General features: G+C 38.6%; 1 protein-coding gene across 1 annotated transcript; it reads right to left on the reverse strand.

Annotated features, from left to right (window-relative positions):
* Positions 1–993: 993 nt before the first annotated feature.
* LOC126779857 (uncharacterized) lies at positions 994–1,824 on the reverse strand. The gene has a single exon (XM_050503975.1). The coding sequence runs from the start codon at positions 1,822–1,824 to the stop codon at positions 994–996; it is 831 nt and encodes a 276-aa protein (XP_050359932.1).
* Between the last annotated feature and the right edge of the window lie 12,358 nt (positions 1,825–14,182).

Here is a 14,182-nt window from a genome sequence, read left to right on the forward strand (position 1 = left end):
CGAGGAAATCGTCCAGGAAAGCATATGTGAAGTCAAGACCTCTGAGCATTTCGTCGACGAAACGCTGAAACGTCTGTCCGGCGTTACGAAGTCCAAACGTCATGTATGGAAATTCATAAAGTCCGAACGGCGTTGTAATAGCGGTCTTCGGAATATCCTCTGGATTCACCCTGATTTGGTTGTACGCCTTTTCCAGATCTATTGTGGAGAATACAGTACAGCCGGAGAGGCTGTGAGTGAAGTCCTGTATGTGACGGATGGGATACCTGTCTGGAATCGTGCGAGCGTTGAGCATCCTATAGTCGCCACAAGGTCGCCAGCCGTCATTTTTCTTTGGCGCTAGGTGTAAAGGCGATGCCCATGGTGATTCGGAAGGACGACAGATACCACTTTGCAGCATGGTTTCAAATTCAGCCTTCGCAATTTTAAGCTTGTCTGGTGCTAGCCGGCGAGGTGTACAAAATACTGGTGGTCCAGGTGTTGTTTTAATGAAGTGCATCGTATTGTGTGAGTGTGTACGGTGTATGCCAGGTGGGCGAGTAATGTCGGGGTACTGTCGTAGTATGTCGTGGTATGCAGAATTACCAGAGATTACCTTTACCGATGATATTACGTCTGCTGAATGGGCAGACGAAGCCGGGGACGTAAGCGTAGTTGTGTTGTCGATAAGACGCTGGTTTCTGCAATCAACAATTAAATTGTAATAAGACAAAAAATCCACGCCTATTATCGCCTTCGTAACGTCCGCAATAATAAATCTCCAAGTAAAGTCACGACGTAACCCTAAGTTTAAATTTAAATTAATAAAACCGTAAGTATAAATTTGTGTACCGTTTGCCGCACTTAACTCGAACTTCGTTTTCTCACGTCGTCCTGATAAGGCTGATCGGGGGAAAACGCATAGATCGCTGCCGGTGTCCACTAAAAATTGGTTTTTGGTTCTGCGATCGGTCACGAATAAGCGGCCGGTACTCGGGCAATCACTGGCCGCCATTACTGATCGCCCTTTGCGTTTCCCGACGCTCGGTAGTCAAATGGCGGTATACACTTTTTAGCACGTTCGCCGAAATGTTGATGGTACCAGCAGTGTGATGAAGATTTTGATCGCGTAGAACTCGAGCGATGACGACTGCGGTTCTGGTATCTAGACCGTCCGCGCTCTCTCGACATCCTTTCTATTTTTTCGATTAAACTAGCGACTTGTTTAGCCAGGGCTGCAATTTCGGTATTTTCACTGCTATTACTCGTGACGGCTGATGTTGACGCCATTTGAGGTCCGACCACGTCGCTAATTCGGTCAGCTAATTCCGCCAGATCGTCCATCGTGCTTTTCGATTGCGAAGCAATAATTGCTTGCATATTATGAGGGAGTCGACTTGCCCATATAGTGCGCAGGAAGTCTTCTGGTACTCCAGGTCCAGCTAAGTTCGTAAGATGCCTGTGGAACTGTGAAGGTTTCCTGTCTCCTAATTCCTCGTGCATGAGGAGCTGCTTTAATTTCTTCTCCTTGGAAGCAGATAATCTTTTTATCAACTCGCTTTTTAGCCTTTCATATTTATTAGTAGTTGGGGGGTAGGTGATTATGTCCTCCACCTCGCAAGCATATTGAGGGTCCAAATTCCCCGTTACATAATAAAACTTGGTCTCGTCAGTTTTTATATTTGACAGAGCAAACTGTGCTTCCATCTGGGAGAACCAAAGAGCTGGTTTCTCGGCGTAAAATGGTGGGATTCTTACACCAACCCGAAATGATTCATACGTGGTCTCACCCGCATGTTCCGGAACGTTCGGTGCCATTTCGATGCGTGCTTTAGGCTCGCTCATCTTGCTTGTGTTCTTCGGGGTCACCAGTTGTAGTGGTACGTACAATTAAGAAGGAGTGTTGAGCGAGTAAAAGTTGAAGAGAAAGAGTTTATAGATAGAAAGGACAGTTTATTGAAAGTCACAAGCACACACACACTAAAAGTCAGAAGAAGAAGAATAAGTTTAGAAGAGGCACAGAATTACACAGAGACAGTTACAAATTATAAATTATAAAAATAGGACGCGGCGGATACAATTTACTTAGAATTTCGAATTGAGTTAATAGCGTGTAAGCGTACAGCTGACTGACTCGATCGGCCGGTGCATCGTCCATCCCTGCGGCGCAAGCGCCGCCCCTCTGTGACGTAGTCGTTCGAGACAATGGGACCGGGCAGCGGCCGATCTATTTATTAACTACTAATAATTATGTTTGCGTGTCCGCTTTACATACAAATAAATATGTGTATTATTTTACAATATATTTTTTATATTTATTTATTTTTATATTTATGAAAATATATAATTATGCTACACGGTTTTTCAAAGCCAAAGGTGATACAGTACAGTTTATATATTGTGGGTAGGCATGTAATTGGTCTTTATTGTAAAGGTTTTTTTTTATATAATAGGACGCCAACCATTTTTTTTTTATGTATAACCAACGCCCTTAGACATTGGTATTGTAAGAAATGTTAACCATCGCTTACATCACCAATGCGCCACCAGCCTTGAGAACTAAGATGTTATGTCTCTTGTGCCTGTAATTGCACTGGCTCAAGAGACATAAAGGTTGTGTTGAATGTGTAGTTTTTGGTAACATATAAGATATTCCTGTTGAGAGAAACTCAGGTATATTTTGTTTCTCTAAGATAATTTCTGTTAAATTGTTAGCTATTGATTCGTGTAGTGTTACTAATTTTTTTTACCAGTAATCATGTATTTTATCTATTCCCGGTGATTTCCAATTATGTAGCTTAGATGTGATGCATGTTATATCGGTCGCTGTTATCTCAACAAATTACATTTCTTCTATTAGGCTCCATTTAATTTTCTCTTTATCTATCCAATCTGCTTTATCGTCGTGTTGTGTATGTTTTTCCCATATATCACTAAAATGTCTCTAATTTATCCTGTGTTGGTGTTTTGACATTTTCTCTAGAAACAGTTCGAGTCTGTAGTTTTAATAAGCTTCTGTAAAATAAATTTTCATTTCTATTTCTATTTTTGGTCAATGTGATGTTATCATTTTTGCGTTGTTGTACTTTATTATATCTTCTTAGTCTGCGAACCTTAAGTGCTACTTTCTGTTTTAACGTATCTAAATATTGTTTAGGTTTTCTATTGTTATTTTCGTGCTTTCTGTGTAATTTTGTACTTTTAAATACGTCAACACTTTTCAAAACTTTTTTCGATCTGTTATTGTTGATATATTGTGTCAATCTACCACAATCTCGTAGTTTTTCTTTGTTTTTCTAGTGTAATTTGCCACGGGGGCTTATAATCGAGACGTGCTCTCCTATTTCCTGTGTATTCTGTTATTTTGTATTCCAGTTCTTCAGATATTACTAACTCTCCTCTTTTTGAGGAGAAGGTTTGGAGCTTATTCCACCACGCTGCTCCAATGCGGGTTGGTGGAATACATATGTGGCAGAATTTCAGTGAAATTAGACACATGCAGGTTTCCTCACGATGTTTTCCTTCACCGTAAAGCACGAGATGAATTATAATCACAAATTAAGCACGTGAAAATTCAGTGGTGCTTGCCCGGGTTTGAACCCACGATCATCGGTTAAGATTCACATGTTCTTACCACTGGGCCATCTCGGCTTTTTTACTAACACTGTACAATAAATTAGAGTATGTATGTCTATGATCTTTGTGTCCTTAGATATAAACAGATTCAGTATTTTTTTGTTAAATAAATTAATAAGTTAAGAGAGTTGAGGGTTGTATTTAAGTTTTGGTAATTCTCACTATATTGACAGCTGACATTTGAACTTAAAGTGTGACAGACTGGTCCTCGGGAGGACCTCATTATATTGACAGCTGACATTTGTACTATAAAACAGGCACAATACAAGGATAGTAAATAGCACCGACATTGATTGAGTATTTCTTTAAGTAAACCCATAGATAATGAACATCATCGTTATATAATTCTTCAGTGGTTTCAAATTGTAAACTATTATGAATAAAAATTGAGACTCCTCTCCTCTTTTTTGTCGTTGCGGTAATTGTATGAATGTGTATAGTTTGGTAAGTAATAAGTTTTTGCATTATTCATTTTTTGTCCAAGTTTCAGTAAGAAAAATGAGGCGTGTTACACAACTCATAGCTTTGATAATGCATTTCAACTCGTCAAACTTTCGCTATTTACATATACTGCGTATATTTACGTAAAAGAATTTTAGAGATGTTGGTGAGCCAATATAAATATTTTATATAATATATAATCTTCTATTTCAACTTGTTGGGGAGTTACTTTTCGGTTAAGTTTTTTGAGGGTTTTCAATGATTTTAGGTACTCCCCTAACATAATTTATGGTTAAATCACTTACTTCGTCTTTCACGCGACGAGATAACTCATCTTTTAAATTTTGCTAATAAAGTCTTTGTGGAGGTGTTTGATCCGAATATAAATGAATGTTGACGTTGGTTTTATTTTGGTTACGTAAGAAATGTTTCGCAGTGTCTACAGAAGAAAAGCATACTTTAAGAAGACGGTTTTTACCAGCCGTATACTTGCCCAATCTCATAGTTTTAATTGGTGTAGGATTGTCGTATATCGATCTAATTACATTTAAAACCTCGTTTTGTCGTGTTTACGTCTTTGTTCCGCTTTATCATTATTAAATTCCAATATACCCGCATTCAGAATATTTTTTGCCGTTCCGTTTGTTCTTGGACTTCTGGTATAGTTGTTTCATTAGCAAGATACAGTGATTGCTGCCCATTGCTGGTTATTCTCCGAAGTAATATGTTTACACAAGTTATGGCGTGTTTTTCATTGTTCTTATTCCGTTTCAAGTGTTTGCCAAAAAATAAAATCCAGGATGGTGCCTTCCTACAAAATGTGTGAATCTATTGCTCGATGCTTTGCATAATTTTGTGTTCTAGGTATATTTTCTTGTGTTAGTTGGTATGTACTCCAGACTTTGGGTGGGAATTGTGGTGGTGTACTTGCAGTTCCCCACACTTCATTCTGATCAAATCATTTTGCAATAGTTTCTGTAACAATCAAATTATATAATTATATATATTTATTTAAAGACTTTTGACCACTAAAATTTGTTGTAGGAACAAAAGGCGGACTTAATGTACCGTAACAGCCTGTGAATGTCCCACTGCTGGGCTAAAGGCCTCCTCTCCTCTTTTTGAGGAGAAGGTTTGGAGCTTATTCCACCACGCTGCTCCAATGCGGGTTGGTAGAATTCACATGTGGCAGAATTTCAGTGAAATTAGACACATGCAGGTTTCCTCACGATGTTTTCCTTCACCGTAAAGCACGAGATGAATTATAATCACAAATTAAGCACATGAAAATTCAGTGGTGCTTGCCCGGGTTTGAACCCACGATCATCGGTTAAGATTCACGCGTTCTTACCACACTTAATGTATATCATAATTATGTATTAGTATTACCTGCTTGTGGAGATATTTCTCCAATCGTTGAAATTAATTGTCCTTCTTCTGCGTAGCATTTTCCCGGTCTAGTAACGCCAGGGTCCGCTTTCCTGCATCTATTCATCCATTTTGCCCGATCTAAAGCATCCTCCTTGGTGAGACCGTGCTCTTTCATGTCGTCCCTCACGACATCGAGCCAGCGCTTCTTGGGCCTGCCGCGGGATCTAGGGCCTTCGACAACAAAGTCCAGGCATCCGTTTTCGACATAGTCGGTAGGTTTGCGGCTAATGTGGCCAAACCAACGCAGTTGAAATAAATTGTCCACTTCTGTTAAAAAAGCGTATATACATGTTAATTCCATGGCAAATGATATAATATTTCCTTATAATTGTTGATAGGATTTTTTTTTGTAGTTTACGGTATACAATTTGTTTGAGATAAAAATTGTATGTTTTAATTTTATTGTATCCTTTTATGGTTGCAGTTTCGAAAATTTGTCTGAAATAATAGTGCATAGCGCAAATACCAATGGATATGTTTGTGAACGTACCCGTGTATTGTATAAAGTTGATAAAAAATGTTTTGGTACATTTTTGAATATTCCATCCATCATTATAAACTTAGACATGCTTAATAATCATAAGTTTTTTTGTTGTAAATATTATTATTCTTCTATTTGTATCGTATTTTTTGTCAATAATGATTATCTGATTAAGTACGACTTTCCATTTACGTCCCTCGAATTGAGGGGGGAGAGGAGCTGGGTTACTTCCTTAAAAGAAAAGGGTTCTGGTTTTTTTTTATATATTTGTTGTTGGGAATCATTCAGTGAAGCTGTGAATATATTTTTGGTCTGCAAAGTTGAGTTTAAAATCGATTGTCTCGCTTGGATTATATATCTTATTGACTCATAAACGAGGTGATCTTTATGAGCAGTTTTTGGAAAATGTATGATGAGGAGTAACCTGGTAAGAGCTCGGCAGTTTCTTGCCTCCTTCGCGATTGACGCTTTATTGTGAGGGAGAAATATTTTCTTGATATTTCAATTTGCTTTCGATTTCCGATAGCGCCGAATCGACTTCCATCTGCATGCGGCTCTATTCCAAGTTTTTTTAAGTTGTGACTGTTCTTGGCCATGCCCAAACGCAACAACGCATTCGAAACAATGTCATTCCTATTCTGGGCTGTGCTGCCATCTAAGAATAATACATTATTGGGATAATGTCCTAGTAACTTGTTTAAATAATCTCTCTCTCATCTCGTCGAAGCAGTAACACGTCGCTTAATTGGTTCCCAAGTTGTGAATTGTAAAGGTGTGGATGGCAAGTTTTGTCTTAAAATAAAGTGCATTGGATTGGCGTTGAGCGAAGTCACCAGTATAGGCAATAAGACGAGATGTTAAATTTTTATTGAAAGTTTTGCACTTCTCAGGTCAGTATTTTATGATAACATAATCACGACGATCACATTTTGTGTGTTTTGTTGTTTGATATATTATCCGTCATGTTTTATTATCGAAGTCCGTTTCAACCTCAAATCCATCGATATTGACTTGAAGACTAGGATCGCTCATGAAATCCGGGCAGTCTTCTATACTTCTATACTAATATTATAAAAAGGTAAAGTTTGTGATGTTGTAGGGGGTAATCTCTGGATCTACTGAACCGATTTTTAAAATTCCTTTACCAATAAAATGCCACATTTTTTGTGAGTGTCATAGGTGTCATGGTATTCGGATGTCATGGCCAACGCGACTTTTGACAGTCAGAAAATAAATTAAATAATCAGAAAATGTCACATCTGGAGGCTGCGTGACATGTGTTGAATTTGTCGGTAAGCAGAATGTATATCATAATTCTTACAGATACATGAAATGTTAAACCATGAACATGTCCTGTCCCCAAGGACAGTTACTATTGCTTACATTTCAAATCTAAATTACTATAAGGTTTGCTTAATACTACAATTAAAAGGTCAATTACACCAATTTAAAAGAAATGAAAATGCTCATGCCTCTAGCATACCTCATGCAGCCGGCGATTCTCAACAGCCACGAACTCGCTCGTGGCTCGTTCGAAGGGTGTTTGTCCCTGGCGTGTGCCCGCTAGAACCATCCCGGCGCGGACGCAGCTGCTGGAGGTGGTGTTAGTGAAGAAGGGACAGTAGATGCTGATATTGTTGCTAAGAGTAAATGCCGTCATGCTCAAATAAATTGTTTGGCGAAAATATATCATAATAATAAATAAAATCCAACATAATTTCATCTGTGGCAGAAATTTGGGATAGATAGACTGTTCAGAATCTCTGGTTGGGGTTAAGAGATAGTTTCCAGCTTGACCAATGACAGCAGTCAAACCCATTATGAACAATACTTCTGAAGCTGTGAGAGTTTGTCTGCTGCTGGGAACACCACTAGTAGCACGTATTGCCAAGGCTTTCTTCTAAGTTTTAGCTTTCTAGTTTGCCCACACTGGACATTATTTTTCTGTTAAGTTTTGTCTTGCTACTTTCATCAATCTTCAATTTCTTAACGATGTAGTCAACAGTTTGCCTTGGTATCTTCTGCAGTCTTGAAATCTCACGATTAGATAACGAGATTCAATCCGTGGGATTGAATTAATATTGTATCTTAAAGAATACAAAATATTTGAATCAGTTTTTTTACGATTTGTTTACCTTTATGTATTATGTTTACCTCTGTTGACCATTGGTGCGAGGCCTTAAATATTTATTTTTGTCTCAATTACATGCCGGAGAGTTCTTTCGATAATTCCTTCTTGTATTTTATGTACTTACGCGTGTGTACAACATAGATATTTACGTGGTCTTTATGTGCGACTATTATTCAGCTTAATATAATCATTACTCACGCATTCGCCCATAGAACAATACAAACCAGGACATAAATGATAGCCCTTCGGACCTAAACAATAGTATACGGTAAGATTTCTTGCCGGGGAGGAAAATACCCGGGAAAAGGGGGCAACCCCGAGGCCCGTAAGTAGATTGGCTTTGGGTCAGTCAGTACAGGAGAATCCCTCACTAAACACATTTAATGGTTGATTGGAGCCTGTAAAACTTCCTTTATAGATGAACATGAATTTTAAGTTTCGCCAGTGGTTTTCTATTCTCCGCGTGTGAGTCCCATCTGGTGCCACAAATTCATTTTTTGGGTTGCTGTGGTTGAGTTTTTTATTTCCTTATTCTATGGATTAAATATAAGTAAGTCATCCAAGATTGATGGCATTTCTTATATAACCTGTAGCCAATATATAATAATCCAAGGAAAAATATTATACATATAACCATCAAGACTATGCTTATTGCTGACAGATGAAATTTGATTTCTTCCACTGTAGCTGAATTTTTTCCTTCACCGGCACGGAAAATGTTGCCTGCCTGGTACCATGCTAATCACCGCAGGCAAATCTACAACAGGTGGATGAGCGGGTGTCTTGTTCCCGCCCTTCCTCTTCCCCTTTTTATTTTTTCCTTTTAGGTGGCCCTTGTGCCCGTCCCTGATGCCGCCTTCCTCCCCAACGGAGGTCTTATTGTCGGGAAAGATTTTGGCCTCAAAGGCGGCCAGTTTAGCTTCCTTTGTTTGTAGCCAGTTAGCTTTGGTCTTATCCGAAAAAACTTTCCTGTTTGCTATAATTTTTCTTTAATTAACTCGTACTTAAAAAGTCGTTCTTTTCCATTCTTTGGGCTTGTAGAGGATTCTTTTATTTTTATTTTTTTATGGCTGAAATATATTCATCTACTGTATAAATTCTTTCGTGTAGTTTCATTTGTGTCTCAATTTTGGAAAAATCATTAGGCAAAAATGTGTGAACGGATTCAAGATATTTGAGTGTGATTGTGTTTAATGTTTTATGTGAATTTAATAATGCCTATAGCAAAAGTACAATTTTTATATTACGATTTTTTTATATTTTATTAAACACGATCTCACTTCTTGGGCACCTTGACCTGCTTCGCCTTCTAGCCATATATAGCAGTGACCATTGTTATCGGAGCCTGAATGAAAGCCGCAGTTACACAGTCATAATTGATGTTTGTAAAAAAATATGCTCGTAGGAATTCGCGGTAGTGGAAGCGGTTTTTCTAAGTCGAAAGTGATACATTCAAAACTGTTGTCCGATTTCGCTTTTATTAATTTTTTTTTCATATATTTTCTTAAATTTTCTGCTCGTTTTATATGTTTCATTCTTTCTTTAAAGAAACGCAGTACAGTATTTAATTTTATTGTTAAATGCGTCACACAAAAATAATATCGTCAAAAAAGTTATTATAACCTCAAAAACTAACCGTTATCTTAACAGGTGCCTTTATCTGATTCATCTAAAGTATGAAATATTCGGTCTATTCTCTTCATATTTACACTTTATCTAAAATTTTGCAGTAACAGTGCACTTTGTTACATTACAACTTTGTTACAACTTTGAAATCAATCAATCCTGATCAAGCGCAAGTATCGGTGTTGCTAGCTAAGGTAGCAAAATATGACTAAATAACATATTTTTAATGATATTTCTTCAAATAATAAAATTAAATGTTTTAGTTTTTTATCATAATTTAATGGTCCCGCTGATGTCGTTTCGGGCCAAGTATAGTTCTTCGATTAGGGACTGCAATGAAAAAAATATTCTCAGAATTTTTAGTTTTTTGTTAAAGCTATTTTTGTAGAAAAAGTAACAGAGTTAAGAAGTTTTTGACTATTCCAAATAATAGAGAAATGTTTCAACTTAACTCTGATGTTTTATTTATTACTTCACTTAGTATATTATTTAAAAAAAATGTTTTTTCATAAAAAGGGGATGTTATTTGGCGACTGTACCCATAAATTTAAAAATACTAAAAATTTAAAAATATAAAAAGTAAAAATTTGACTTTAAAAGTCAAAAAGGAAGACGTAGTCCAGGCTCTAGGCAGTTTTCATAATGGTTCAGCGGGCGGTTTGGATGGTATTCGTCCAGTTCATTTAAAAGAGCTGATCACGAATTCTGCAGGGGACAACGGGCAACGTTTGCTTGAATCTTTGATTGATTTGTGTAACTTCCTTCTTAGTGGGCAATTAAATCCGGAAGTTTGTCCATATATGTACGGGGCGAGTCTGTGCGCGCTGTCAAAAAAAGATGGGGGCATTAGACCAATTGCAATGGGGAGCATCTTTCGTCGTTTAGTGGCTAAGCTAGGGTGTCGTGCTATTAGAGAGGATATGGCCAAATACCTCCAGCCGCACCAGTTGGGGTTCGGAACCCAAATGGGGTGTGAGGGAGCAAAACACGCAACACGTACATTTGTAACAGAACCAGGGAACGCAGATTGTGTAGTGATAAAATTAGATCTTAAGAACGCGTTCAACTCAGTGGAAAGCGACGTACTCCTTGATGAGGTCAGTAGAAACATTCCTTCTCTTTATCCATTTCTTCAACAGGTCTATCAGTTCCCTTCTAAGCTCTTCTTCGAGAATTCCCTAATACTTTCCCAAGTTGGTGCACAGCAGGGGAAATTGCTTGAACCACTTACTTTCAGCCTTGCAATCCATAAGGCAATCTTCAAAATCATAATACTAACTTAATAAATTAATATTAGTTTAGTGTTTAAGTTTTTGTTACCTCATACGAGAGAAAATTTAAAATAAGAATATAATAATAATAATAGACGTACAAAACATGCATAATAATCAAATTACTAACCTACGTAAATATTTATATTCCTAATCTAACACGTGTACTTAAAAAATTAACACTTTTTATTTCGCAATATCAAAGAGAGCCTCGTCCGCAATCTACGTGTGGCCACAGGCAGTCATTTATTATTAATCCCATTTTACTGAATATGCTATTACATGGAACAGATGACGCCGTAATATTACTGAAACGTTTTACCAATTTGGATAGATATGGATAAGCAAATTTCTGTCCGCGCCACTACTCAAGAGGACAGCTCTATTTGTCTCCGTGGAATACTGGCATCATATCGTCATTTAAATATGTGTCCATCTACTTTATAGCTGGTGTCCCAACTTACATCTCTTTCTTCAAATTCACGGACGGCATTAGAGTCCTGGTTACAATTTTGGCGCTGCTGAAATTCGTAAGCTCTGCGCTGATAACGATTTCCAAAACCACTAGCGGGCTGGCCACGCTGAAATTGGTTTAGATTTCCTCCATTTCTACGGGTATTTGACATCCTGTCTGCAATTAGCAATTTAAGTTTAAAAACATTTTAAAAACTGAATATTGAAGCAGAGATGGCTCAGTGGTAAGAACGCGTGAATCTTAACCGATGATCGTGTGTTCAAACCCGGCACCACTGAATTTTCATGTGCTTAATTTATGACTATAATTCATCTCGTGCTTTACGATGAAGGAAAACATCGTGAGGAAACCAGCATGTGTCTAATTACACTGAAATTCTGCCACATGTGTATTCCACCAACCCGAACTGGAGCAGTGTGGTGGAATAAGCTCCAAACAGAAAGAGAAGGGCTTTAGCCCAGCAGTGGGATATTCATAGACTGTTACGGTTACGGATATAGATCTTGTATCTATATGTGATTTGTATCGCGCATGCCTACTGACGACCATTCTGCCCGTATTATAGTACAAATGTTTGAACTTTAATGGCTCAAGTGTTTTTATTTCGCCCTTTATGCTAGCTCTTAATGCTGCCACTGTTGATTGGGTATCGGAACCAGTTTCACTTGCTGCCTCCTTGAGATTGAAATACTTACACATCGATAGTTTAGGGGAAACTAATAATGTAAGTGATTTTTCCGGTGAATTTGTAGTAGTTTTTTACTGTCATTTAGGCACTCCTTGACTTTATCTAGGCTTTCTGGATGATTGAGTAAATGGTTCATTATTTTTGCCAAATATACGTTCCCGGCGGTGCTTTTCAAGCCCTTCATTGTAACAGAAGTAACTTCCTCGAGAGAAAGCGAAATTGATTTACTGATCCTATCCTCACGCCTTCGCTTTTGTTTACATCCTAAATGTCCATTTTTTCCTTATAAACTGGGGTAACGTTCGGGTACATTTTTCCCATCTAGCACTCAAATCAGAACAAAATCGCACGTAAAATTTTCGATTTTCGATTCTCCACTGTCACTTTCACTTTATTTTCCAGCAATTCAAAAAGTTTTTGACTGTCTGATATGATCCAACTTGTTCTTATAAGATCATAAATAAATCTAAATGATTGACTATACTCCCCATATCAATACAAAGGTAAAATATATAGAAATGGAAAATAACTTAATGAGTTATGAACTATGCTCATTAAGTAATAACACGGGATAAAAGTAACCTCCACTATAATTCATTAAAATATGTTAATACGACAACAATAGCCACACTAATGTTTCGTTAATCGATCATTAGTGAGATCATTACGAAATACCAGTAATTAGGATTGTTTTGTTAATGATCCCAGTTACGAGAATCTTCAAATATTTTGTCAAAATATTTGTGATTTTCAAACATTATTGATATAATTATAAAAATAGTCTTAGTAAATAGAACACAGAACATTGTATTTTGGTTACTTTATCAGAGCAGTAACATAAGATAAATAATAAAAATAGTATTTATTTGTCATTTTTTAAATCCCTCAATCTCGAAGAATTGCAGACGTATGTATATGATTATTATGTAGTACGATGAAAGACTAGACTAAGATTAAGATAAAAAAGATCAGAAGGCGGGAACTAACAAGACTTCGACACAATTTAGTATTGTTTGATGCGTTTCATACAAAAAAAAGAAAGATTATTTTTTCTGTCCAAACTATAATGTTTACTATAACGTATAGGACATCTATTATTTGGGTTAATGTTCTCTATTGATAAGCATAAATAAAAAACTGAAAAAACAAACTTGGACCCTAAGTCCCTCAAATTTCGACCCACTGTGCGATGGCCAGTATAGACGGGAAGACTGTTCTACACTAGCCACCCTCGCCTTGCCGGCCCGCAAGATGCCTCTTTACGCCTCGTTTGGAGGAACCCGGGTTGTAAAAGGACAAGTTGACCCAGTTTTCTTTTGTTGTTCAGCCCGAAGCTCATCAACGCCGCTGCCGCCTTGGGCCGCCTTCTACCCAACGTAGGAGGGCCGGAAACACCTTGCCGGCGATTATACGCTGGTGTGGTGCGCTCCATGGCGCTGTACGGTGCACCCATCTGGGTGTACGCTCTCACTGCTCGTAACAAGGCTCTTCTTCGGAGACCACAGAGAGTCAAAGCGGTGAGAGCGATACGTGGTTACCGTACAGTGTCATGGACGGCAGCGACACTTCTCGCGAGCGATCCGCCTTGGAAACTCCAGGCAGAGGTGCTTGCGGAAGTGTACCGGTTCCGGGTGGAAGCGAGTTCGAGTGGCGACCGTCCAGGATTGGCGGAGGTGGAGCGAGTCAGGGCTCTAGCCCAGCGAGCCTTGATTCGCAGGTGGGAGGAGGACCTGGGGTCCCCCTCGGCAGGTCTGGCGACAGTGGAGGCGGTCCGTCCCCACTTGAGTCGCTGGGTGGAACGGAGTCACGGCACACTCACATTCAGGCTGACGCAGGTACTTACCGGGCACGGTTGCTTCGGTAGGTATCTGTACCGGATAGCGAGGCGGGAGGTCACTCCCTCCTGCCACGAGTGCGGCGCACCTTCGGACACGGCGCGTCACACCCTAATTGAGTGTGCTGCATGGGGGCCGCAGCGCCATTACCTGGCGGCCATTGTAGGCGGAGACCTCTCGCTGCTGAG

The sequence above is a fragment of the Nymphalis io genome, chromosome 30 (genome assembly GCF_905147045.1).
Source record: "Nymphalis io chromosome 30, ilAglIoxx1.1, whole genome shotgun sequence".
Taxonomy (NCBI): domain Eukaryota; kingdom Metazoa; phylum Arthropoda; class Insecta; order Lepidoptera; family Nymphalidae; genus Nymphalis; species Nymphalis io.

What these genes read in the sequence shown, in the direction of transcription:
- LOC126779857 (XM_050503975.1), bottom strand. Translation starts at nt 1,824, where the DNA reads ATGAGCGAGCCTAAAGCACGCATCGAAATGGCACCGAACGTTCCGGAA.